At 47.9% G+C, this 27,987-nt stretch overlaps 1 protein-coding gene across 5 annotated transcripts in view; it reads right to left on the reverse strand.

The window, feature by feature from the left end:
* Nucleotides 1-27,987, reverse strand: part of PAX5 (paired box 5) — a 215,954-nt gene that overhangs the window by 97,447 nt on the left and 90,520 nt on the right. For all 5 annotated transcript variants that reach the window (XM_037798682.1, XM_037798684.1, XM_037798683.1 and 2 more), the window contains exon 7: nucleotides 13,456-13,585. In XM_037798682.1, the coding sequence (XP_037654610.1) occupies nucleotides 13,456-13,585 (130 nt within the window). The remainder of the gene's footprint in view (nucleotides 1-13,455; nucleotides 13,586-27,987) is intronic.

Consider the following 27,987-nt stretch of genomic DNA (forward strand, 5'->3'; position numbering starts at 1 on the left):
AGGACCATAAAGGGTAAGAAAGTGGGAAGCTTGAACTGACTTGCTCCTGAAGAGAACCAGGACTTGGTGGCACAGCCTTCCCAGGGGGGCTTGGCCTGCCCCCTCCCAAACCAGGGTAGGAGAAAGGCACTCTATTTAGGAAAAGCAACGACAACTATTTTTCTTTTGACTTTTTCCCCAAAACAAAATTAAAACAAGAGGAAGCTTTGATCTAGGCGGGGAGCTGCCTGAAGCTCTGGGCAGTAGCTCCCAACCAGACAACAAACAGGCCTGGGGTGGGGGGCACTGTAGGGGCTGAGGGCTCTGGGTTGGCAGGAAGCCTCAGGTGGCTCAGCCCAGGCAGGAACATGCCAGTTGCACACAGCATAGTTTCCCAAGAAAGAAGGGACACTAATATCTGCTATCATCTGCCCATCCACTCAACAAACCTTCGCTGAGGGTCTACTGTGTGCTAAAGCTGGCAAAGCCGTGTGAGGTCTCCCAGCAAGGCTAGGTAGGGTCTGCCTGGGTGGAAGGCTGACTTACAGGGGTGCCAGCTTTTGGAGAGTGAGTTAGCCTGATGCCCTCCAACCAGATGCTGCCTGAGATGAAGATAAGCCACACAGGGCTCCAACACACGTGGCCCTAGATCCACCCATTGGCCTAGTTTAAGGCCAGTTCCCCTCCAGATCAGGCTCTTCCTGACTCAGATACTCCTCTGGTCAGACTTCCTGCCTGCCACTGATGCCCCAGGCTTGGTAGAGGCAGTGTGGCTGAGTGGTCAAACGTGTGGCCTCCGGGGTCTCCCTACCTGCGTTTGAATCCTGACTCGAAGACTTACGAGCTGTGTGACCTTGAGCAAGTTTCTATGCGTCTCTGTGCCTCTGTTTTTGCATCAGTAAAACGGGGATAATAAAAGTCAGGCCTTCATAGGATTGTTTTGTGCATTCACTGAGTTAATGCATGTAAAGTGCTTAGCACGATGCCACCCCACAGTGAGTGTGATGGAAGAATTAGTTGTCACTCCTGCTGGTGACCCCTGGCTTACTGGATCTTAGCTTGGACCTCCCTCTCGAGTTGTTCAGGATTGACGCTCCTCTGGGTGGGGAGAGCCCTGATCCTAGGTCCTCACCCAAAATACCAACCCCTCAACAGGCTTTGAGGCCAAACTTTCTCTGAGGAGGGCATCTGGCCCCATCCTGACTTGGGTTGCCAGAGCCTTACAAAAGGAATTCGTGGGTGTGGGAAAGCAAACACTGTTCTGAAGGGGCAGGTCCGGGCAGGCAGCACGTACCCTGAAGGATTCACGCCACTGTCAGCCTTACCAAGCAGTTAGGAGAGAATTCGGGTAGGCGTAGAAACTCTACGGCCTCTCAGGAAATGAAAATAAAAGCTAATAGAGATAAAGTAGAGTTTTTTTTTCCTGAACTGTGAACAATGGCAAAAACAAAAATGAGCAGCAGACCAGTTGAAGCTAATTCATTTGGGGAAAGAAATAATTGTTGTGATAATATTTTGCATCCAAATGTCCCTTATACTCATCAGAGGTGTGTGTGTGTGTGTAAAGTATATCAACAACCTCCACAGTACCCAGAAAGTGATCAGTAACAAGTCAGAGTAGTTAGCTGCTGGTCTGTCCATCCATCCACCCATCCATCTACCCACCTTTTCAACAAACACTTCCTGAGTACCTACTATGTTCCAATACCCACACTAGGCTGTGCTGAGAAAGGCAGAGATATTCAGAACCTCAAAGTCTAAGGGGAAAGGTAGGCACAGTGGGATAGCAGGTACAACACATGGGCTGGTCCAGGACCTAGAGGAGGGGGAGACTACTACTGATGGTATGGTAATCAGGGAGAGCTTTCCAGAGGAGGCGGCACCTGGACTACTCCCTGGAGACATGAACGGAAGAGGCATGTGCAGAGCCCAGCAGGTCTGCTCGCTCCTCAGTCCCTCAGCAGGTGAGAGAGCCCTTTACAGGCAAAGTCCTGGACAAGCACGCATTCATCTTGCAGCTGGGGAGACAGGTGCTGAGTGCCTGGCACAAACTGGCCATAAAGTGGGCTCTGTGGGAGTTTACAAGCATGGGCATGGCTCCTTGCAGCTGATGGGACATTTTCATGTATGTGCCCACATGTGTGCTTCAGTGCTGTACTGCAAGGAGAGGCTAAGCCAGGTTATAATTCCCATGGGACAGACGTGAAAACCGAGGCTAAGAGAGGGGAAGTTTGTCCCCAAAGTCCCTGAACCCCAGGGAGTTATGGCAGAGCTGGGATGAAGATTGGTCATACTGACTCCAAGTCAGCCCAAGGCTCTTCCTTTCACAGCGGAACGCCGCCCTCTCCGGGCAAATGACAGAAGCATCCTAAGCGGAGGAACCAGCAGAAGCGAAGGCTTGGAGTCAGGACTGGGCATGGTACAAAGACAGGCCTAGATAAAAGATTTCCATTGGGCAGCTTCCCAGATGAGGTGGGAAGATGGTGGTGGGCCAGTGAAGCTAAGAAAGGAAGGCAGGAGGGGAAGAAAGCCCCATTCTGGGAGGACAAAGACCGAGGAATGGAGGACAGAGCACTGGAATAGGAGTCAAGGATTGTGGATTCCAGACTGTCTCGACTTCTCAGGACACAGGGTCCCTATCTGTTCAATGAGGGAGCTGCACTAGATGGTCTCTAAGGGCCCATCTGGTGCCAATAATCCAAAGTCTCTCGACCCTGGGTCCCTGGGGGTGGCCAACATGTCACCAAATTCAGGGGAAGATGGAGGAGACAGAGAAGGACCAGACAATGCTCTGAGATATGGTAAGGAGAGGACAGGAAGAAATAGGACAACAGAAGTGCCTGATCCCCTCACAGATGTTGGGTCATCCCAGCATACAAGGGGACGCAGAGTGTTCAAGGAGACTTTTTTACTGGGCACCACGGAGGTAGATGGCATAATGGTCCCCTAAATATCCTGATTCCAGAACCAGTGGCTATGTCACCTCATATGGCAAAGGGGGCTTTAGAGATGTGGTTAAGCTAAGGCTCTAGAGATGTGGAGGTTATTCGGGTGAACCAAAATAATTACGAGAGTCCTTAAAAGAGGGAGGCAGGAGGGTCAGAGCCCAGAGAGGAGATGTGACAGTGGAAGCAGAGGTCAGAGAGGAGAAAAGAAGCAGTGCTGTGGGCTTTGGAAATGGAGGAAGGGCCCATGAGCCAAGGAATGCCGGCAGCCTCTAGAAGCTGGAAAAGGCAAGGAAACGGATTATCTCCCCTAGTGCCTCCAGAAAGAACACAGTCTTGTGGACACCTTGATTTTAGGACTTCTGACCTACACTGTAAGATAATACATTTGTGTTGTTTTAAGCCACTAAGTTTGCAATAATGTGTCACAGCAAATTATTAGGAGACTAACACAGAAGACAGTGGAACATCGAGAACAGGGAGCTGTCAGGTTTGCTCCACACTGGACAGATCCTGCCCCTGGAGAGCTTGTCTACCATCCATTTGTGTGGGCAACCCCTAAACCTGGCTCTCTGGCTCAGGCCTCTTACCTGAGCTTCATATTTTTTAACAACACTTATATATATGTCTCATAATAGCACTTAAGTACCTCTTGTCATGTTCCAGGCAGAGCTTAATGTGCTTTGCAAATATCATCTTATTTAATCCTCAAAACAAGGTTCTATCCCCATTTTATAGATGACAAAACTGAGGCACGTGCACACACACACACACGTACACACACAAACCAGTTGAAAAACTGATGTCACCAATTCATAAGTGGCTGAGCTGGGATTCAAAACCAGGCAGTATGCACAAGAGTTTGATGAGTTTCAGCCAGCCTAGCCATGCTGCAGATGAATGAGAGAGAGCTCTGCTCAGGTACCTAAAATCTGTGGAGCTTACTACCAAGAGAAGCAGTACAGCGCAGGGGTTAGGAGAAAATCAGCTCTCACTAGTTGTGTATACTCAGGCAGATCAGTTCACCATCCTGAATCTGTTTCTTCAACTGCTAGTTGAACAAAAATAGTACCTATGTTTCATAGAATAAAGGATTAAATGAGCCAAAGCACACAACAAATGCTCAATAAACATTAGCTATCATTATTATTCTCTCCTAAGGCAGCCTATTCCGTTTTCAGAGCTCATACTGTTAGAAAGTGCTTCCCTGCACTAAAGCAAAGCTTGCCTCCCTGTGGCTTCCCCTGAGGTGGTCCCAGCAGCCCCACAAAGCTTGTGTGCCCGCAGCCCTAAGCATGCGGGAGGCTGCAGACAGGCCCCGAGTCGGCTGTCCATAAGTCAACAGCCCTGGGTCTGCCGTGGGCCGCCAGGTTGCCTGTCCTCCCCCTTCCCAGACCCTATCTTCCTCTGCTGCAAGCCTGATGTATCAAATACTTAAAAGGCATTCACCCCTTAGCCCTGAAGATACGGGCTGAGTCAGCCGGACTATCAAAGAAAAGTCAAATAAACGATGGTTCACGCAGATCATCAGAGAGGACAGAAGTTCTACCGACATCTTAGGGCGTCCATAAAATAGGAGCACAATTTTAAGAATGGAACAGCAGTAGATAGAATATGAACTCATCCACAAAACACAAAATATATGTTTGTAAACTAATGTTTGTTTTTTTATGTATTGCAAAGGTTCCGGGGGGGCACATACCAAACCATCAACTCTGAGGACAGGTTATGGTCACGGGTTGCTTTATCTACTTCTGAACCACTTGAACTTGTTTACAATGAGCATGGATTACTTTTGTGATTTAAAAAGAAATAATATAAGGGGGTGATAGTGAGACACTAAACCAAACTTCAGAGCAGAGAAGCCAATAGTGCCAGGCTTCCCCAGAGCAGCTCAGACGCCCTCCTCAAAACCTTCTCCAAACCCCAGAAAGAGAAGCAATCGTTCCTCCATGCCCTTGAAAGACCTCGAATTCTCCTATGGTATTTATCTTTCTGTTTTGTTTTTGTTTTGTTTTGTCCTGTAGGGATATCCACATTTGTATCCCTTATCAGACTGGGAGTTTCTTGAGGGCAGAAGCTCGACAACCCTCAAGACCCAGCCTGGATCAGGGTTTGGCATGCTTGATGGAGAGATGAATGGATGAATGAATGGATGGATGGATGGATGGATGGATGGCAGGAGCTCTGCAAATATGCCAGGCTGTTCGGTTTGGACTTTCCTCCTCCAGACAATGACAAAGAAATGGAGATCTCTGATCAACTAATGAAATCACTATTTTAGGACGATGGATCAATCACAGCAGGGTGGGCTGCAAAGCTAGAGGCCCAGAGACCTGTTTGAAGGCTATTTAGAAAGGTCGGCTTCCAAGCTGCCTGTAAGTATAAAAATCTATGAGTGCATTACCAGGATGGCCATCCAGCTTTGTTCATTTTTATCCTACAAAACACAAGGTCAGAAATAACTAGAGTACTTTCTTCTGAAATCATTTTTTTAATTGACATTGTGCTTTACACAAATATTAATTCATTTATTCAGCAAATAGTTCTTGGGAACACTGTGCTAACCTGAAAGCAAATCATATTTTTCCTTTGGTGTGCATTTTACTTACAGAAATACTTGAATTTCATTGTGGCTTTAAAACTATCAGACCTGCAGCTTCTCTGAATCTGAGTATCCTTCCAAACGCTAAGATTCCACAGTTCTGTGTCCCTAGGAATCTTAGCATCTGTAACTGTGAGTCTATTTTACAAATCCAAAAACAAATACTTTAAACCCCAACTTGATTCACCCTGAATCTTTCTGGAGTGCAACCAGCCTTGTGTCTCTGGGGAAAATGCCAATCTCAGATATTGAGTTTTTATGCAGCAGCCCACGGAGTACTTTCTCTGGATCATGGTGCCCTGAAGCAGGCCACTGCTTTTGGGAAGGGAAGATGACATTTAGTCTGGAGGCAGTATGATGTCACTGGGCTGAAATACTGCATTGTTGCACACCCTCAAGCACTTTGCACTCAGTGCTCCGGACCCTCCCCAGTGGATGGTTTCCACACCTTTGCATAATCGTCAGATGGTTTACACAGCTGTTTGGGGAAAGCCATCCTAAGGAAGCAGAATTGCCCAGTCAAGGGCCTGGAGCCAAGGACAAGTCTGGAGTCAAGGAGAGCCTGTGGGAAGCCCTTCCTGGCTTGACAGAGGGGTTTCCTATTGGGCAGGAGTGGGAGATCGGAGGAGACTGGAAGAAAGGGGCTAGAGCAGGGTGGAGAGCTCAAAGCCCACAGGGGCCAGTAGGCCAGATGGAGCCTGGGACAAATAGGAGACCGCTGGCTCCATCTGCCCAGGTGTGCTCACCTGAGAATGTGAACCCAAGTGGACAAGTCTTCCAAATTTTCAAAACAAACTAGACATTTCAATTTTTATAATAAATCTGATGTAAAGGGCACCTTTAAATTTAATTTTTTGAATAGCTGATATATTGGCAAGGTTCAAATATTAAAAATGTAAAATGGTATTCAGTAAAAAGTCCCCTCCCAACTCCCACTCTTCCTAAAAATGTTTATCAAGTTCCCAAGAATCCTTCCAGAGTTCCCTAATGTGTATGCACAAATATAAATATGCATCCTCATTATCCCTCCCTTATTTACACATAAAGTTCGCACTATTCTATTCCTTGCTTTTTTTCTTGAAAAAACACGTCTTGGAGATCCTTCCCTATCAGGACATAAAGGTCTTCCTCATTCTTTTCTACAAGTGCATAAAAGCCCATTGCATAGAGGAACCATTCTTACTTTAACCAGTCCCCTACTGGTGACCATTTGGGTTGTTTTCTTCTGATCTTTAATGTATCAGGTCTAATTTATTAAAAGTTTTAAAAACATCACGCAGACCAAACAAAACGTATCCGTTGGCCAGATTCAACTGTGGGCTGCCAGCTGGCAAACTTTGAGCTGGACCACAAGAGCATTGAATGCCAAGCCAAGGGATGTGAAGGGCAGTGACTGGGGTTCACAGCAGAGATGCCGGCCTGGACTTTGCAGACACCTCAGCTTCTGGCTGGATGGACAGTGGGAAAGGAGAACACTTTCACTGAAAACAGCTTTAAGTGAGCACTGTTGGAATGTTCTTTGCCTTTGAGATAGTGAAATATCCATCACCAGAGGTGACCAAGCCCTGATGTGAACAGATTCCTGGACTGGGAGATGGGAATACCTGTCCCCCAAATCTTCTCAAGGCATCTCATCATTGCAATCACAGAGCAAATGTCACCTTTTTTAGAGAGGTTCTGCCTCGCCTCTCACCACCTCCCACCCCACCTGCCACCACCTTCTCAAGCCCAGTCTCTCCCTCCATTCTCTCCCCAAGTTTATTTTTTTCAGAGAACGTGTCATTAGGAAATTCCTTTGCTCATTTGTTCTGTTTCCTGTGTATTGTCCAGCTCTCCCCAGAAGGTAAGATCGGTGAGGGCAGGGATGGTCCAGCAGAGTCCTTGTCCTCCCAGCCCAGCACAGAGTGAGAGCCTGGGAAGGGTAAGTGTTGATACTTTTCTCCCTTTCCAGTGAATGACCCTCCAGCATCTTTCAGGGGACTGCTCGGGAAGCTGCACGGCTGAGCACTCGATCACAGCATATCGCACCGGGTGGTAGCTTGCATTGTAATTTTTTGCAGCACCTTTGGCAGCCTGGATCCATAAGGCATTTTTTGCACTTTTGCTTTTATTGCTCATTTGATTTTACTCTGAGGGAAGAGGTATTTAGTTGGGTCTGATGAACCTCAAAAGGGCTCATAAAAACGGGTCAAAGGAAAGATGAGTGAATGGCCATTCACAGCTGCCCAGCTCTGGGCCAGAGGGGAGTGCGGCGGAGGGGGCAGACACCATCTGAGTCAGAAAAGCCCCAAAGTCGCTCTGCCACAGGGAGGGTCTCCTCCCATGCAGCCCAACCTGCCCCCAGCCTCCTCAGCCCTCGAGGCCGCCCCGTGCCTTGGAGTCCACGGTTTCTCCAGCCAAAAGCAACACCAGGCACAGCTTTTTACATATTTCCTCAAATCCCAAAACACACAGCAAATGTCACTGCTCCTGGTGATGGGTCACTGGGACTCTAAACATTCAGGGAAAGAGACCCTTGACTGCCCCCAAACCTCAGCTCCCCCTCACTTCTTGGCCAGAGGTTCTCACACACTCAGATGCCCCCTTGGCATCTCCCAAGCCCTCTCCATCTACTGTCTCATTATATCTTGCAACAGTGAAGGGAAGCAGGCAGGGCAGGAATTGCCACCCCCATTTCATAGATAGGAAAATTGGGGTTCAGAGAAGACAACTTGACCTAACAATAGGACAAGCTAAGTGACAGCCCAGACAAAAACCCACTCCCCTGACTGCTGGCCCAGTGCTCTTTCCTCCAGCCCTCAGTTATTGCTCAGGAGAAGAGGGTGGTCTTCCTTGGACTGCCAAGTTGAGTTTTGGGGACTGAGGCTCCAAAGACTGAACCCAGCAAATCAGAGCTGGAGGGACTCAGAGACTTGGCAGCCATTCTGTTTGTCTTTGTGGAAACTCACCCACTGACTTGGAGCCCGACTTCCCATGGGCAACGATGTGATCTCTGTTGCTTAAAGGGGGACAGACAGATCCCAGGGCCTGTGTTTCCCAGACTTGTTCGTCCAAAAGAGGCCTTCCTCAGTCTCCTCCCACCATCCCACCCTGCCCTTGTGAAGAGACGGCATAACATGGGAGACCAAAGCTGGCCAAGGCTGCAGCCCCCTGGCCCTCAGGAGGAGGAGCCATAAGGATACAGCCTGTTCCCATTCCTTTGTTCTCCCAGGCAAGGGGTCAGGTGGGCACAGGTGGGGGCAAGGGCCCTTTACCAGCAGGGAGGTGAGAGGGAGCAGGGAGCCTGGCAGGTAGGCACTGAGGCTGCCCCGTCAGCAGGCCTGCCCGTCACCCGAGGACACACCTGCAGATGATCAGTCCCCATTAGGATAGGCCCAAACTGCTGACAATGCAGGCACAGGCTGGCCACGTCACCAGTTTGCTAATGGTGAGCAGTTTCTGAACTGTGGCCTCAGCTGGTAGAGGAGTTCAACTTTAATACTTAATGTGGCATATAAATGATGGAGAGAAATCAACTCATGCTGTGCCAGTTTGAATGTATTATGTCCCCCAAATGCCATTATCTTTGATGTAATCTTATGTGGGCGGACCTTTCCGTGTTGATTAGATTGTAATTCTTTGAGTGTTTCCATGGAATGTGCCCCACCCAACTGTGGGTGATAACTCTGATGAGATAATTTCCATGGAGGCATGGCCCCACCCATTCAGGGTGGGCCTTGATCAGTGGAGCCATATAAATGGGCTGACAAACAGAAGGAACTCAGTGCAGCTGTGAGTGATGTTTTGAAGAGGAGCTACAGCCAAGAGGGACACAGGAGCTGCAGATGAGAGACAATTTGAAGATGGCTGTTGAAGGCAAACTCTTGCTCCAGAGAAGCTGAGAGAGGACAAATATCCCAAGTGCAACTAAGAGTGACATTTTTGAGGAACTGCAGCCTAGAGAGGAACATCCTGGGAGAAAGCCACTTTGAAATCAGAACTTTGGGGCAGACGCCAGCCACGTACCTTCCCAGCTAACAGAGGTGTTCCGGACACCATTGACCATCCTCCAGTGAAGGTACCCAATTGTTGATGTGTTACCTTGGACACTTTATGGCCTTAAGACTGTAACTGTGTAACCAGATAAACCCCCTTTTATAAAAGCCAATCCATCTCTGGTGTTTTGCATTCCAGCAGCATTAACAAACTAGAATACATGCTTTAATGAGATCTTCGGTGGACAGCCAGGGTGTGAGGGCCGGGAAGGGAGCAGCGTGGAGGCCACTTGCCCCACCCACTCCAGGCTGGGGCTCACAGTCTAACTGAGCACCTACTATACACTAGGTTTTGTGCAGGGGGATAGGGGTTGCGGGGCTGGTCCTAGAAGAAGCAGGCTCTGCCCTGCAGAGTCCAGATCTGGGTCAGGAAGACACATCCACAAGCACAGGTGAAATGAAATTAATGCTACATGGTGACACGGAGGCCCACCCCAACAGCTTTTGGGAGAATTCCTTCAAGGTGTCCTAACAGTTCTCAGGGGGGTCGGTACTGCCCCTTAGAGGGTGTTTTGGCTTGTCGTGGAACACAATGAAGAATCTTCCCTGAACCTGCACAATTCTCATTTCTGCCAAACATTCATGTAGGTGAAACATCTGTTTATAATATACGAATATAGAACCGAACTCCAGTTTACCTATAAACATGAATTTGGAACTTCTGCATGGTCTTCATATACACTGAATTTCTAGGAATGCAACTACCACATAAATCGAAGAAAGCTCGTACTTTGTTGTACTTGGAACTTAACCAAGAGTTTCTCACCTAGTCATAAAATCTCGCTTGCAGGATGAGTCCCACGTCCATACCCCTACACCCGTCTGTGCTCAAAGCTGCTGCATCCACAGTGAATCACGGTGCACGGGGCCAGCCCCAGATGACTTCACGTGTCTCCACTTTAGACATGCAGAGTAACTATATATCAAAGTACATGTTATTAAATTTAAAGATGAGCAAACGGCCGTTCAGAGCCGCCCAGCTCTGAGCCAGAGGGGAGCACGACGGAGGGGGCAGACACCATCTGAGTCAGAGAAGCCCCAAAGTCGCTCTTTATTTGAAATTATATGTGGCTATATTACTTATGTACTTAATTTTAGGAGAGTAAAGGGGCCCTGTAAGTATTTGATGCTGGGTGGGACTGGGCAGAGAACCCCAGATCTAGCAGAGCACTGCGATGCCCCGTAAAGGAGAAGGGCCTGGAGGATCTTCTGCTGAATCCTCATATACAAGAACCTGGTAGACATGTGTGCATCTGTGTGTGTGTTCTTTATATTTTTTATACAAATGGGATCACATTAAACATATTATTCTACAATTTGCTTTTTTACTTAAAAGTGTATCTCAGACATCTACTTATATCAGTACAGATGGCACTACTTCATTATTTCTCATGGATGCACAGTATATTCTTGAGTGAAAGAGCCATGATTTACTTTACCAGTTCCTATTGATACACACCGGCTTGTTTCCATTTGTTTGCCATTATAAATAATTCTATAATTATTATCTCTGTATATGAATCTTTGTGAATTTGTGTGAATACATCTGTGAGAAAAATTCCTAAAAGTGCGTATTAAAGTTCTGCCTCAGAGGGTATGTGCATTGAAAATTTTGATAGCTGTTACAAAATTTCCATCCAAAGAAGATTGCACCAACTATACTCCTATAAAATTGTATGAAAATGTCTGTTTCACATACTGTCTCAAACTCAGGACCTTATGAAACATTTCAGTCCTTGATAAGGTTGTTGTTGCTTTTTAAGACTCCCATTATTGTTTTAATTTGCAGTTTTTAAATTATGAGTCAGGTGCACATCTTTCATATGTTGCTGACCATCTGCATTTTTTTCAATAAATTACCTAACTTTTCTACTGAATTGGGTTTTTCATTAATTTCTAAAAGTTCTTTATATATGAAGGAAATTAGCTTCCTGTCATCTGTATTCTACTTTTTCCCCCAATTTTCTTTTTTGCCTGTTGGATGTTTTTACCTACATACAAAATATTTACCTTCTAACAATTATTTTAATATTTTTCTTTGTATTTGGAGGATACTTTAAGAGGTCTTCCCCACTGTCAGATTATTTTTTTAAAATTCCCCTCATGTTTCCATCCAGTTTTATTACAGTTTCACTTTTCAGCCTCAACATTTACTGGATTGTTTTCCACCTAAATAGGCATGTGAACAAATGATGGAATGTAACATCTTCTTGTGATCTACCTAAACTCCAGCTTCCCATGAACCCTAATTCCAATAACAAACCCTCCCTTCTGTAGAGTGGTCCCCTCCAGGATCTTATTTGATCCCCACTAGGACCCAGAATGACCAGGACCAGTTCACAGAAGAAAACCGAGACTCAGAGATGTGTTCAAAATCAGACAGCAAAGAAGTGATGGCACCAGGGCAAGTCCCCAGGTCATTAGCTGAGTGACTGACAGCACAGGCCCTGGTGTTCAATTCCAGCCCTGCTGCTCTCTAGTGGTGATCTCAGGCAAGTGACTTAATTGCTTCAAATTTCAGCGTCTTTATTTATGAAATGGGCATAATCGTAAAAATACCCATCTTGCAGGGTTCCTCTGAGGGTAAAATGAGATCACTTAGCAGAGTGCCTGGTATTCAATAAATAATCAAGTGGTGGCTACTATTATTAGCTAGCCCAGGCTTCTTTCCTCTCTACCACCATCTGCCCCCTAATTATCTATAGTTCCTTGAAACAAATAAGGACCCTGAAATCAGGAGATTGAGGGCTGCCCTAGCTCTACCCCTTACCCTCTACATTGGGTGAGTCACAGCCTCTCCCTGAGACTTAGTTTCTGCATCTGTAAAATGGGTGCTGTCAGAGGTCTTGTCCCAGACCCCTGGGACATCAGGGAAGAGGATGTCATTGGACATCTGTGACGTCAGTAAAGGCTCACTCTGACTGAGGGCTCCTGGCTGCCAAATCCCTGCCCCATTGTTCACCACCACCACCCCCACCTGCAGGCTCAGCTGCACTCCAGACTGTTGTGACATCTCAAGTGGGTAGGGGAACAAGTCATTCTTGCCCCCGTGTGGTGCCCAAATCTACAAAAAGGGCCCCAACTTCTGCCAGAGCCCAGGGCTAGCCTGTGAGCACAGGTCTCAGAGCCACCCCACCCCACCCCACCCCGCCGCCGTGTCAACTGCTTGGGCCTAAGTGACTGTCTCGTCCCAGCCCCATCCCTAAAGTTCTGACCCTGATTCCAACCCCAGCTTCCCTGATGCCAAGCACAGCCAGTCTGCATTTCTAAGAACCCCTTTGTCATGACTGACTTACCACAGCCTAGGATTATTATGTAATTTACCCAAGATTACACAGCTAGTAAATGACAGGTTCAAACACAGCAGTCCTCCAAGTACACAAGAAGGCTGGCCCTGGGCCTTCCAGAAAAGCAGATGCTTTGCATACACCGAGCACCTTCCAGGCTAAAACTCCTCCCCCTCTTGACTCAACCTCTACTGGAAATCTGAAATGCCAATGACCATCTGCTTAGAGTCTCGCTCATTCTTGCAGCTGGTGCCAAGCAGGGCTGCCTTTCTCTTGAGAGGGATAAATCCCAGACCCCTGGACACCGAGCGCTACCCACAGTACCGAGGAAATCACCCAGGCCCTCTGACATGAGGCACTCCTGCTACCCCTTCCAGCCCACCGTCCACTTGGCATTTATTCTCCTTGGGCTTTATTGGAACAATATGCAGCCATGTTTCATCACAACCAAAACTCCTGACCCCAGCAGCCTCCCTTCTCATAATCTCATTAATAAAATGTCCAGTGATGTCCACAAGCACCAGAAGCCATTCCCACCACGCATACTCTCTCACTCCAGATGAAGTGGGTGCCCTGGTCATCCCCCACATCCCAGATGGCCTCACCCGTCACGATGGGGTAGGACTGCGGCCCGGGCACGCTGCTCCCGATGTCAGCAGGGGTGGGGCTGGTCAGGTTGGCCTTCATGTCGTCCAGCCCTCCGGCCAGAGAGGCCATGGTTGAGTAATCGGTGGTCTGAAAGAGGAAACAGAGAAGTCTCATCACCAAGATGACCAAGGACCCTAACCAAATGCCGCTGCCACCTTCTGGGCTCAGTCCCCAAGCTGGGCTGGCCCATCACCCATGCAGTGCCAAGGACCACAGGGCGCTCACAGAGCCCCTGGTGTTGAGAGGGCAGATTCACCTCGATAGAACACGACAGTTCTCCAGAACTGACAATTCTGCCCAGGGGAAGAAGTGGGCAGGATGTAGGGCAGCACCACGAGAATTCAAAACCAGCTCACAGTGTGGCCCGCAGGCTTCCCCTTGCCCAGCCCCAGCCAGCCAGAGACAACCATCCCCCTCAGTGCAGGGAGGGAGGCATCAGTAGCGAAAGCAAGGCAGAGAATAAGAGTCTTTCTGCCAAGTGGATGAAAAGAGACGTTTCTGATTTCTGTGCTCCTAAACCACAGAAATAGAATCAAAGAAAAAGGTTTAAAGGAACCTGGGAGAACACCCAGACCAACCCTCATTTCACAGAGGACCAAACTGAGGCCCGAGGGCAGGAAGATCTTGCCGATGGTCAGCAGGGCAGAAGCCCAGTCCAGGCGACAGTTCCCCATAAACTCTCACCTTAAATCCAGTATGTCAAGCCAAATGAATCACTGTTTTTTTTTTGGTTGGTTGGTTTTTAAATTTTGGAAGCACATAAATGCCTGCTATGCTGAAAATCAAGGGGTGCATATGTTTGATTTACCAAGACCACACCAACCACAGGCCTTGGGCTCACGAGTCACGCTCCCTTCTTCAAGCCATTTTATGGAATCAGCGCCTATGATGAGTCACCTCCTTGGCCTCCAAGCCCCTGTCAGAACGGTCTCCAGAGAAGGCAATGAAGATGCCAATCTGATCTTCCCACTCAAGGACAGATTCAATTATGAGTGGCATGTTTCTTGGGTGTTTGCAGACACCCAAGCCAAAGAATTTGGCTGCACATGCCCAGCTATAGTATGGGGAGTTCCCTCCCGGACCGTTACTGCCAGTGCAGGACGCATCCTGTCTGTCCAGGGTTGTGCCTCTAAAAGGAGCTGCAGGCACCCAGGAAGGAAGACCAGGATGGAGCCACAGGGTGGGAAATCAAAGGAGCTGTTGGGCAAGCACAGGCAGGAGGCTCAGGCACATTCCTGAAGCTTTCCTCTACCCAATCAGTTAGAAAGCACTTCCTGGGCAGCTCAAATGCCGGCCGGAGCTGCTGGTAGCAGTGAGCCCAGGAGGTGCTGCAGGCCCAGGTTCCCTGAGATGGATTCCCACCGAGGACAGCTAATCCAGAGACCCCTGGGCTCTTTAACCATCTTCCAGCAGAGACTGATTCTGAAACATGTAGAGAAGGACACAGGACCAAGGCGAGCCCAGGCACAGGGAGAAGAACAAGGGTGGGACACAGGCCTACCAGGCATCAGAAATTACTATAAAGCTACAGTAATTAAGACAGTGTGGTATTGGCACAGGGACAGATAAATAGATCAATGAAACAGAATCAAGTCCAGAAACTGATCCGTTCATCTAGGGAGCCTTGATTTATGGCAGAGGAGACGTACAAATCAGTGGGAAAGGATGGACTCTAATAAATGGTGTAGGGAGCCTGGTTATCCATTCAGAAATAAAAGGAGGGAAAAAAAAAAGAAATTGGATCTTTACTTTATACCAGACACAAAAATCAATTCCCGGTGGATTAGAGACCTAAAGGTAAAAAGCATCTAACACAGACAGTTCTAGGCCCAATCAAAAATCGTTGGGGACAAGTCTGCCCTTCAGGGAAAAGGAAACGAGTGGCCCCAGGAGGCTCACACATGGGTGCCTGATCACTGGGAGGGCAGCTGGGGTCTGAGGAAACGTGGAAAGGCCCGGGTCAGTCATCTTGCTCCAGTGCTTTGGCCTCCATGAAGTCTTTCCCGATTCCACCCCCAGAAGGCATGAGTCCCGCCTTCCTCAGCAGCCCCAGTGCAAGAGGCTGGCACCTCATTCCCACTGGTTAAGGGCACCCAGTCCTGGCATTGTCATTGCTTGTGTGCAAGTCCTTCTCCCTAGGGACAGAGAGTCTGCTCGGTGTGCTGGGCACGCAGGAGGAGCTCGGGGGACTTCTGCTCACTGGTGGATGCGGGGTGACCGCCGTCTGCAGGGAGAGACCCCACCTTGGGCCATGCTGCCTCCTGCACCAGCTCTGCGGCCCCACCATGTGCACCTGGGCAATAACAACCAGCACCTGCACAACAGTGTCAAAAGCTCACGTTTATCGAGTGTTCATTCTGTGCCAGGAGCTTTACCTGATTATCCAATTTACTCTTTGTAGTGTCTCCATGAGGTTATCCCCTGCTTTACAGATGAGGAAACTGAGACTCATAAGGACAAGTGACTTGCCTAAGGTGTCAGAGACAGGACTCAAACCTGGGTCCTTCTGACTCCACAGTCTCGACGATTTCCCTAATGATTTTCAAACCTTGGGTGCTGACCTACTAACAGGTAGGGAAATCAATTTACCTGTACCAATATTTGTAAAAATGAAACTAGAAAGGAATAGAACAGAAAACATCTAAGTGCCTCAAATATAGAAAGGGTAAGAACTGCTTTGTGGATCTTTGTTATGTATAGGTGGATACCTGTGTACTAGGTGGAGATGAAGATGTATTTCTTGTTATAGGTCACGACCAGCAAAGTTTGAAAAACACTGCCTTCACACCATGCAGCAGGGAGCTGTTGGGAAAAGTCACTGTGTAGACTTCATCCCCTACAGAATGGGTCTTGGTCATGGCACTGGTCTCCTGATTCGCTAACAATGAATTTGGGAGCAAGGTTCACCAGAAACAGCTCTTTCTGTCCCTTGCCTTGTGCAGGGGCCTATTCCTAGGTGGTGTCTCCTGGAGTTTCTGGGATCCCAAGGGCAGGGCAGCGTCTCCTCTTCTCTGTGTTCCCAAATGCTCTTGTGAAACCTGCGCATAATGGGTGTGCATTCATTCAGCATTTATTGAGCTCTGCGTGCGAGACGGCAGGTGAAGACCAGGCATGCTCTTTGATCTCCATCCACAGACCCCCAAGGGCAAAGCTACAAGGCCCCAGAAGCACCACCCGAGAGGGACAAAAGCATAGTGCCATTAATTTATGTGGGGTGGGGGTGGGGGTGGTCAAGAAGCTTTCTTGGGGTAGGCTGTATTTTTCCTGGGTCTATCCCTGACCGCCAATGCTGAGACTGGCAGAAGGAAGGTTAAGAAGTGAGAGGACTGGAGTGGTCCAGAAACAGGGCACATGCCAATAGTTGGAGTGGGCCAAAGTAGAGGTGGTCCAGATGGAAAGACAGGCAAGATGGAACTCAGCTGTGGAAGGCTGCACAATGAACATGCAGATGAACAGAGGAATGAAGGATCCAATGAATATCCCACTCAGGAGGGCCAGGCAGCATCTCAGCCAAGTGTCAGCATCCCTTGGCCCTTCCCCTCTCCTGGGCCTGCCCATTCCTAGACTCCAGCCTCTCCACTCTGACACTGGCCTGGCCTGCTGGGCCTGCAAGGAAAAGCTCCCATTTCCCCCAAGAAAGCAGAGTCAACCCAGGTTTAAGCAACTTGAAGGAAGGTAGCCAACAGGACAGCCTGTCTCTTATTTAACTTCCAGATGGAAGGGCCATTCTGCTATTTGATTTTTGTTTAGTCAATAAATTCAGTATCAAATAAAATTTGTCTGGTCACTTCAACAGGTGGGCTTAGAGTTGCTGGGACTTCCCACTCAGCAGGGCAGCAAATGTCAGGAGCTCTAATCACCTTTCCAAGACATGAAATATTCAACTTGTGTTACCCATGCAGTGGGAAGTCCAAAAATCCAGCCACCCAACCACCACTGCTTCCCAGAAGGTAAAGTGAACCTCCCTAAAAAGCAGGGGATTGGAAGATAGTGGAAACCCAGAAACCAGCCCTTGGCTGCCTTTTACCACCTGCGCCTCCTCCCCTTGCTGCCTCGCAGGGCCTGCCCTGGGCCCAGCTTCCCTTCTTTGATGAGATTCCATAGCTCTTATTCTGCTCCCATATGAGCCAGGGGATGCTGTCATTTAGTTTTGACATTTAATTGTTCCATAAGTCCTCATCACTGTTCTGTCCCTTTGAGTGGCCTGTGGTTTTTAAATATAACTGCATTCTCCTCAATTTCCGTGTTCATTGCTACACCCCGCTGCTCCCCAGTCTTCCACTGTCCTACCTCTACCTAGGGGGCCCATCCCATTCAGTCACTTAGAGAACTCCTACATTGTCCACAAGACCCAGCTCATACACCATCTCCTCAGCGAAGGCACCCCTGCCCCCACACTCCTACAAGAATGTTTCCATACCAGGTGGCATTTAACTATTACGGCACTTCCCACCATGTTTTGCAGTTGTTGTTTGTCTATCTCTCTCTAGGCAACCTTGAGGGCATGGGCCATGGCAACCTTGAGGGCATGGGCCATGGCTGATGCATCACTAGATCTCTAGTGCTCCCTAAGTGCTTGTTGAATGAATGAATGAATGAATGAGTGGTCCAGCAGCAAGACATTAGCCACAACACTCAAAAATTAAATGAGAAGCGATTGAACAAGAGCTCCAAGGGATATGCTAATCTCCTCCTCGCCCCCTTATAGCTCTACCGCTCATCGAGTCAGGTGATCAGAAAGCAATGTCTTTGTCCAACACTAGTTAAAACTCCTGGAGAAGTGCCTTCACTGATCCATGATGGAATACTAGGCATTCAACAGCTGTTGGAGGCAATTAAAGAAACAGCCCTACAAAAAATATTTCTTCAACTCTTGGAGACACTGTCCAAAGAATATTCAATGTTCCTTGTCAATCTCTCCTACATAAGTGCTGGTAAAAAGATTTTTTTCTTTTGATTAAGTAGTCTGCCTCTGATTAAACAACAAGAATATTGGAAATCACCACATATACTTTTTTGCCTTGTCTGCCAGGAAGCTCAGTCAAATTCAGTGTCCAACTGCCATAACCGAATCACTGCTGGTTCCTGACGCAATGAACTTCCCCTTTTTCTCTACATAATTTCTGAACTTTTTCTTCAGCCTTAACTAATTTAGGTACATGTAACTGTTTATTTTGTAGGCCAGCTCAAATTCTTTGATACAGTGGAGGCTGGGAAAGAAAGATAAAGATGGGAAGGAAGTAAGGAAGGAGGATAAAGGAGAGAGAACGAAAGAGAAAGAGAAGAGAAGAGATAGTGTAATTGGTGCCTCTTTTCCTGGTAACAGTGAATATCCACTTCCATTCCTCATAGTTACTTGGGAAGCCAAGGGCTGAATAGAGGGGTACAGAAACCCCAGGCATGCACACACTCACACACGTGTGATTGTGTGTGTACACCTACACCCTTGGGTACATAGCACAGGCCCTCCTTAAAGTCATAGCCACCACCCCCCAAATGTCATGGGAAAGAGTTGTGTTCTGATTGCCTACTTCTTTGAGCCCTGGGGCTCTTTCCTTGGATCTCATTTTAAGCTTCTGGTCCCTCCCCACTGGGGACCCCATGGTGTTGTCCTTGGCCACCACCCAGGAAGAGAAATGACCTGAGGTCAGCAATTCACAGATTGCCACTCCAATGCAACCAACTGGGGCAAAACTTCCTCTGCCTCCTGCCACAGGTTCCTTTAAGGCCTCAAGGCCAAGACCATCAGCCCCGGGTGTGTGCACCTCCTCGCAGACATCATGCACCAGATAAAGGAAAGTCCTGCACTCTCAAATATCAGACCCAGAAGGACACTCAGGGTCATCTTTCCCAACATGAAGAAACTAAGGCACAGGGAGAGGAAGGGACTTCCCTAGGTAATTTCACCTGCATCATTTATAGACTTTGATTCAGCAGTCAAATGAACACCGAACTAACATTGGTTCTAGCCCCAGCTCTGCCTCTTCCTCACCTGTGTGATCTCAGGAAAGCCAGGTCAGCTCTCCGAGCCTCATTTCCTTTATGAGTAAAATGGGGATCCCTTGCTGCCTACCTGTCTGGGTGATTGTGAGGGCCTAAAAGATAAGAAGAGGGTACAGTACTTTGTAAACTAAGAAACATGACGCATTAACGGATCCTAGCAAAGGACTCAAGGAGGCACGTGCCCCAGGAAAGTGTGTGCTGGGTGTCATTTGGGTCCCTAGGAAGTTACCTGGAAAAGGACTGCTTGGGGCTGCACCAAGTATTGTCTCATCAGCACGGGGCACCACTGCCATAGCATGGAGGAGAAAAGAAACACAGACACGTGAGAAGGAGGGCAGCACAAAGGAAGGCAGTGCATGGGGATGAGGCTGCAGAGTCAGCTACTCAGAAGGCCACTTTGGGCCAAGAGGCTTCCCTGTCACCTGCTGGGCACCTCCAGGCTCACCGCTCGGCCTCAAGTAGCCCTGGGGAACCGTAAAGGGCCAGGCCAACAACTCCCACCTGAGGTCCTGGTACCTGCCCACCTACACACCTGCCCAGAGGAGGACAGAAGCTGGAGTGGGGGAGGCATGGGACTCCAGGGCCTGGTCTGATTATCTGAGACTGAGGAGGCAGAGGATGCCTGAGGCGGCTGGGATGAAGCAAGTCCCTCCCTTCACTGGGCTCGTTCCCCACCTGAGGACTTTCACTTGACGGTCTCAAAGTCCCCTCCACCACTGATGCTCTCGGCACCTAAAACTGGCCACGTTATAACAGTATGGATTCCCTCTTCCATAAATGAATTGCCAGGCAAGAAAAGAGAAATGGAGGGGGAATCCATGGTTTAAAGGAGACTTAGAGACATATCAACCAACCACAATGTGGACCGTGATTCAAACAAACAAACTACAAAAAAAATATTATGACATGTGATGAGACAATTGGAAATGTGAACACCATTTGGGTATTTGATGACATTAAGGGATCTGTTGATTTTTAGGTGTGATAATGGTACTGTAGTTTCACTTCTGAAAATGTCACATCTTTTAAAGAATCATTCTAAAATATTTATGGATGAAATTACACGAAGCCTGGAGTTTGCTTCAAAATAAACTGGGGTTAACAAAATGTGGTGTCTCTATACAATGGAATGCTATTCAACAATAAAAAGGAACGAAGTATGTATGGATAGATGTTGACACACGGAGGAACCTCAAAAGCATCATTCCTTTTTAAGGAAGCCAGATACAAAAGACCACATATTGTATGGTTCCATGTGTATATAAAGTCCAGAAATGACAAATGTATTTTAGACACAGAAAGCAGAGCAGCGGTGGGCTGGGGCTAGGGGTGGGAACAAGGATTAACTAAAAATGGGTGCAAGGATCTTTTCGTAGTAGTGGAAGTGTTCTAAATTTGGATTGTGGGGGTGGCTGGCACAACTCTATAAATTTACTAAAACTATAGGTCTATAAATTTATAAATTTACTAAAACATATTGACTCATAATAAGTGAATGAATTTTATGGTCTAAAAATTATACTTCAATAAAGCTGTTAAGAGATAAAGAGGGGTTGTTGGGGGGCATAGGGGTATCAATGAAATAAGACTAGCTGTGAGCTGATAACTGTTGGATCTGGGGGTTTGGAGGCTGCTTAGACTAATCTGTCTACTTTACTTTTGAAATTCTCCATCATTTAAAGTTAAAAAAATAAATCCCAACTGCCTCAGAGTTGACATGTGGCACCACCTGCCAGCACTCATCAGCTGCCCAACAAATACCTGTGGCATAATGAGAGAAGCCAAGAGGCTGAGGACAGCCAGGAGCGTGCTCTCTTGCCTCCCTCCTCCTTGTCCCCCGCACTGCTCCATGAAGGCCACTCTCCCTCCCTCTGCAGGGACTCCAAGGTTCCAAGCTCGAGAAGCACAGGGCCTCTCATTTGCCTGGTACTTCCCACTTTGCAAAGCCCTCACAGGTCCATTATGTCCTTGGGAATCCTGATGCCCCCCGCCAGCAGCCTGAGGAGTGGGCAGACACAGGAACGGGGCTCAGAGAGGGCAGCCCAGGTGTGCCAACTCCAAGCTCAGCACCTGTCTGTCACCCCAGATGCAGAGTTAGAATTTGAGAAGACTTTTCTACCAGCCTGCGGGTAAAGCTCAGACACTTAGGGTGGGACTACCTCCTCCAGGAAGCATGCTGGCCACAGGCCAAATTCTCCTCCTCCAGTGAGGGAGAGAGCCCTGAATCTTCAAGCAAGAAGGAGGAATGTTCTACATTTTAAAAATCTGGGTGTGCAAAATCTTCACCAGCAAAGCATGTGATAAGGAGTAGTTCTGTCTTGATTATGATGTACTAAGCTGAAGAGCAGTGAGTCTGGAGACCTGGCCCGCTGTAGACTCCTACTGTGACCTGGGGGCCTCAGTGGCTCCGCCTGTCAAATGAAGGAGATGGACCAGAACCATCAGGACCCGTCCAGCCCTGGGGCCGCATCAGAGCCTGTGCCCCTTGTGGGCCAAACACCTGGGCCCCCACCTTGTAGTATGGGCTTCTCTTTGGCGCAACACAGACTGGGCTCAGGTTTCACTTTGTGGGTTGGCAAAGGTGTTGCCCATCCTACCCCAGGCCCCTGAATGCAGAGCCTGACAGCAATGGTGGGCAGGGGTGTCAGTGTGGCGGAGGGGCCCACCGGCCCTGGACAGGTCTGGTGCCACCCAGTTCATGCGGTGTGCTGTGTGAAACTGGGCCTGCTGCCTCCCATCTAGCTGGGTTTCTCATTCGTAGCATGGAGGTGGATGACCTGCCTCCCAAGGCCGTGAGAAGCCACAAAGAGGGTGGTAAGAAAGTCAAGTCCTTGAAGGCAGGCCCTTTTCCTTTCTTTTCTGGAGTCCCCAGGGCCGGACATGTAAATCCTTTTTAAACATTTGCTGAAAAGAGCCATGCAAGGGATCCTTGTGGTGACAGAACTGTTCTGTGTCTCGATGAAATTGATTTCAATATCCCGGTTGTGATACTACACTATGGCTTCCCAAGGTGGTGGGGGAAACTGGGTAAAGGTTATATGGGATCCTTCTATATTGTTTCTTACAACTGTATGGGAAACTACAATTATCTCAAAATAAAAAGTTTTATTTAACAAGAGTAAAAAACAAGCAAACAAGATTAAGCATTCAGTCGCTACAAAGCCAAATGAGATGAATCAAGGTTGAAAAAAAAAGTGTGTGCTGAATAGAGGGACTATGAATGATGCTTGCAAAAGTCCTCCATAGTCTACAAAGTGCTGCTGTTAGTATTAACTGGGGGGAAGAAAAGCCAAAGATTCTGAATGACCTCCCTCTTCCAGGAAGCCCTCCGATTGCCCCTCCTTGGGACGGCCGAGTCCTCCTCTGTGTTCCTAGAGCACCCAAGTGTGCATCTACCAGTGCACTTATCATCTATACTGTACATTTAACTGTTAGGACCCTCACCTGCCAACCAGACTGTGAACTTCAAAGGATAGGGCTGTGTCTCCCCCATCTTTGTAGCAGCAGCTCCTGGCCCAGTGCCCAACTCTGAGCAGATGTGACATAAACCTCTGTGGAATGAAATGAACTGGGACAGGTACCAGGGCCTGCCTCTGCCAGCACCACCAGAGGTGCTTCCCACAGTCACCAAGAGGATAAGTGACGTCCAGGTGCTTTTATTCATCTGAACTACCGCAGGCATGGACAAGACCGTGCTCATTACTCATTTGGCTCTCCAGAACTATGACCCTGCCTGGGCCAAGTGGTCTGCAGTGGAATCAAGAGGCTTCCAAAAAAAGATGTGCAAAATATACATGACTCATCTCTCCCTATTCTGTTTCTGGCCTGCCAGGCACCTTGCCCACAGACCCCCGGGGACCCTCCCAGGTGGTGTGGAATAGCAGGGGAAGCCCCGGGGAGGAGACTGAAGTCAGAGATTGTGGTTTCTGTCCAGGAGAAATCTCTCCAGCAATGACTGATCGGGGGCCCTTTTCTTCCCCTGGCTGCTAAGAGAATCTTAGTGAGCCCCAATTCTGAGGGCTCAAAGGAGCTCTGGGGTTTCAGAGGCTGATCTTTCTCTGAGGCTTGAAACCACCAAATGCAAGTGTGTCCAGTGATGGGGACTCTCTATTTCCTGAGGCAAAAATAGCTGTAGCTCTGAGAAAGTGCCAAACCTGCCCCTTCAGCCTCCTGTGTTGGTCCTGGGGATGCCCTCTGGGGCTCCAGCTCCAACAAATGTCCTCTCCGACCACAGGCTCCGGTGCCCCCCTGCTCAGATCCAGGGCGAACCTCCAGCCCAGGCCCTCCACTCCTTGCTCTCTCAGATGGGGATAAGAAGCTTGCTTCTGCTTTTCTCCTGGCCTCATCACTGGCTGACCCATTCTGTTCTCACAGTCAACACAGAGCCCATTTCAAGCTCATTACGAACGCCAAGTGATTGTGTGAATGAGAAAAAATATATAATAAATGTTCATTTTCTCACACCCTGAACTAGTGTGCTATTTGCAGTTCATCAGACCCAAATGGTCCCGTGGTGATGCTTATAAACCCTTCCTGGCTCCCCATTGCCTCTTCGTGCTGACGACACCAGGTATGGGCCCCAGTGCAAACCCTAACCTATTTGCCAACTTCAGCTCAGATCTAACTTGCTTCCAAGACACTGTTCGCTACTCCAACCACACCATGCACTCACTAGTCCCCGAATGTCCCCATGTCACCTAACTCCTTGCCTTTGCCATCTGTCCCACCTCAGTCTAAATCCTTCTTGTCCACTAAGGCACAGTTCAAATGCTGTCTCCTCCTAGAAACTCTCTTCAAGTCTCTTTGGTTAAAATAAATCATCCTGTCTCTGCGTTCCCCTTGCATTTTCTCCACGTTTTGTTTGGGACATTTATCCCATGCCGCATTGTGTTCTGGTCATTTGGGTCCAAATCTGCTCATCCATTGGGTCAGGGAGGTTCCTGAGGGTAGTGACCCAGCCCGATTTACTGCCAGGATCCATCAGTAGATCTAGGCAAGGCCCACCCTAATTGAAGCTGAGCGAGAGAGAGATGGAGCAAAGGAGCCCATGGTTCACCCTGAACCTTGAGAAATCTGCAAGGGGAACAGGAGGAGAGAATGGCCTGGGCTCAGTCTTCCAAGAAGCTGGAAGAAAGAGACAGCATTGAACCCTGTCTTCCCAAATACAAGAAGAGAAATGACAAAGCCTGCAGCCCAAAGCTCTACTTAGGAGGACAGAGAGCCAGGACCCAGAAGTCAAGGACCCAGCAGTCAAGACTGCCTGAATGAGTAGATCCTATGAAGGGGGATCATGCAGCAAGGGGGAGGAAGACGGAGAACCCTCAGACCTGCCCAGGTTCCCACTGCCTGTTTGACAAATGCTTCCAGAAACAAAGCTCCATCTCTGGGCAGCCTAATGCCACAGGCTTCTTCCAGGTGATCCATGGTGGGGCCTGGCTGTTCAGTCCTATTATAGGGCCAGGAATGGAGAAGAGTGGGAGGCCCATTACACTCCCAGACTCAAGTACTTGGCATGGGAGAGGAGGAGTCATCCCAGGATGCTCACAGTTCACTTCCTTTCATACAGACTTCCCAAGTGTGGGGAGGACGTAAAGGTTATCCTGGGGCCATAAAGAAATAAATAGAAAGGAATCCCTTGTGCATTGCAAGATCGACAGGGGAAGAGCAGGAGTGCACACACACCCACTCCCTAGGCCACAGGCCACCCCTCTGCCTCTTCTGCTTCCCATCATAAAGAACTTTCTAACAGGTGATGTTCTTCGAAAGCAAACATAGGCAGCCTCGGGAAGGAGTGCCGTCTTTGTCACCAAGGTTTGCTAGGGCCAAACAGAAACTGTCCAAGGGAGTCACCAAAGAAAGAAAGCTGAGAGGAACAGGACTTTTACAGCTAATTCAGGCTCTTTGGTTTGCAATTCAGAATGCTCTATGAGCTCTTACCTAGACCCTAAGCCAGCCTTTAACTACAATTAGATTAATTTGCACTTACTGGGTGCTTATAATGTGCCAGTTACTGCTCTAGGTGTTAAAATGCATTAATTCACTTAGCCTCACAACAATCCTACAGGATAAGTATTATTATTCCCCATTTACAGATGATGAGAATGAGGCACAAGATGCCAAAATAACATGTTCAAATCACCCGTCCCGGGCGGCCTGGCTCCAAAGCCCAGCTCTTAAACACCACTGCACACCACCTCTCTGCAATACCGTCAACCCCATCAGATCACAGATGAGGAATCGGAGGATGAGAGAAGTTGAGTAAGTTGAAGAGTGGGGTTTTAAACTCAGGTTCTGTCTGATTCCTACGCCTGTCTTCTTTACCGCGATTCTACACTGCTTCACGATGAGACCCAGAGAGGGGAAATCGGGCAGCTTCACAAGTTTCGTGACTCTTCACACAGCCTACCTGTCCCTGACTAAAAGCTTCGACAAGAGCACCCCAACTGCCCTTTCCCTTCCCCTCCTCCAATCCCCGTCCGTCTATCCCTTCAGGTCCTGGCTCAAGAGTGACCTCCTCCACGAAATGCTTCCAGATTGGCTCAGCTGTCTGCTGTTAACTTTATCCTTTATTCTCCCCATCTAGACAGAAAGCTCCTGTATGATAAACTCAGAGGCCAGCTGTGCTCAGACCCTGTCAACATAAGCCATTAACCTTAACATTAGTCGGAAGCAAGAGAGAAACAAATGGAAACGTGGCATTGTAAGGAAAACAAAGGCTTTTCTCTGATTCAAGTTCTTTCTGTTCTTTACTAAAGGTAACATTCTGGCTTTCAGAAAAATAATAAATTAAAGGAAGGAGAGGCTTAGGCTTTAGCAACTACATGTAGGCCCAAATTTTAGCTATTGTAATTATTAGAGAAAAATCTAGCACCAGGGACAACTATGTTTCCGTTTTTGCTTCTTTTTCCCAAAGTTAATTTTACTGAAGAGCTTTTGCTTTTAATTATGAAAATACTTTTGCATTCTTCACTTAGGCATTAATTCCATGAATCTTTCATTTCATACCTGGAAACAAAGCCTAATAATCAGTTTTTTGTGCTATTACTTATAATTTACTTTAAAAAAAAATGTTATTTGTCTTGAGACTGGCCATGTACACAAATGCACGTCTCCTGAAGGTTTCGTTTGAGTTTGATTTTTAACAATTCCTTTTTTTCTCTCTCTCTCATGCACAGACATATATTAATTTGGTCTCCTGGTTTTATTTCCTTCACCTCTCTCCCACAAATCTAACCTCAAATAACATAAAAGTGCTGGCCAGGAACAGGCTTCCCAAACAAACAAAAGCTTTCAAGCCAAAGGCAACTGAGATATTCACGTCTCCCCCTCCAACCACCTCCACCTCCTCTGCGTGGTCCAACAAAACAGCCTCTTCCTGCCCAACCATCCTGGAAAACCCTGAAATAGCTCATTTTCATTTCCAGAGAGGAAGAGGTTTGATCCCTTGAATAAAAGGAAAGTTCCATAATAACAGTAGGCTGGGAAAACCCAGGCAGACTTCTCCTTGCCACCCCGTGTCAAGCTCACAAAGAAAACCTACCATTCGACATGGTTGGGAGAGTTTAATCCAAAGCAGTGCTAATTAATATCCCCGGCTTTCCAGAAGCCGGTGCCACATACAGCTGCGAGGGCAACAAGGCTGCTCTCCCTTCAATTTTATGGGAACAACATTTTCATTACAGAGCCTCCTACCAGACTCTCCTCTGTTGGCCAGATTAGCCTCGAGAAGGAGGTGGAGATCCATATATCAGAACTCCTTCTCTCCCCATTAATTTTATTATTTATATCCCATTTTAAAAGTTGATTGGTGCAACTCCTGTGCACCTAGCCAGAGCCCTTCTGACAAGCAGCGGTACCTTTTGCATTCCCTTCTCAGAGAGAGTTTATGTGCTGGTCACCAGAATGTGACAACTTTTTGAAATTTGCCTTGGAGAGAAAACTGACTAGAGTGGCATACACACACACACACACACACACACACACCTTTTTTTTCTTTCTTTTTTTTTTATGAATATGGAAGGTTCAAAACTTGTCCTTTTGTGAAATATTTGTGGACTTGATGGCTCAGAGTGAGCTATGGGCTATCCCGAGACCCCTTAAAACCCTGAGGGATGTCCCCCCAGAGTCAAGCATCCTCAGCTGCTTGGGCAGGGTTGACCCATTTTTAACCCAAACCACCAGCTCACAGGAGACGTGGAGAGGCCACGTATCTCTCTTGCCATTTTGTCCTGAAACCTCACATACTCAAGGCAGTCTTTTCCAGCCTCCTAAAGGGACCCCAAATCCAATCTAAATGCTTTGAATTTACCTGTTTGTCTTTTATACATATAAATAGCTGTATTTCCATTCTCTCTTTGTTTCTCATTTTCATTTGGTTCTAATATCTGCATGTAAATGTCGGAAAATAGCATCTGTAATTGGAGATTATGAAGTATGGCCAGCTCCTGACAGGCTGCTAAGGAAGATGGATTATCCTCATTTTTCTG

Source organism: Choloepus didactylus, chromosome 10 (genome assembly GCF_015220235.1).
Source record: "Choloepus didactylus isolate mChoDid1 chromosome 10, mChoDid1.pri, whole genome shotgun sequence".
Lineage (NCBI taxonomy): Eukaryota > Metazoa > Chordata > Mammalia > Pilosa > Megalonychidae > Choloepus > Choloepus didactylus.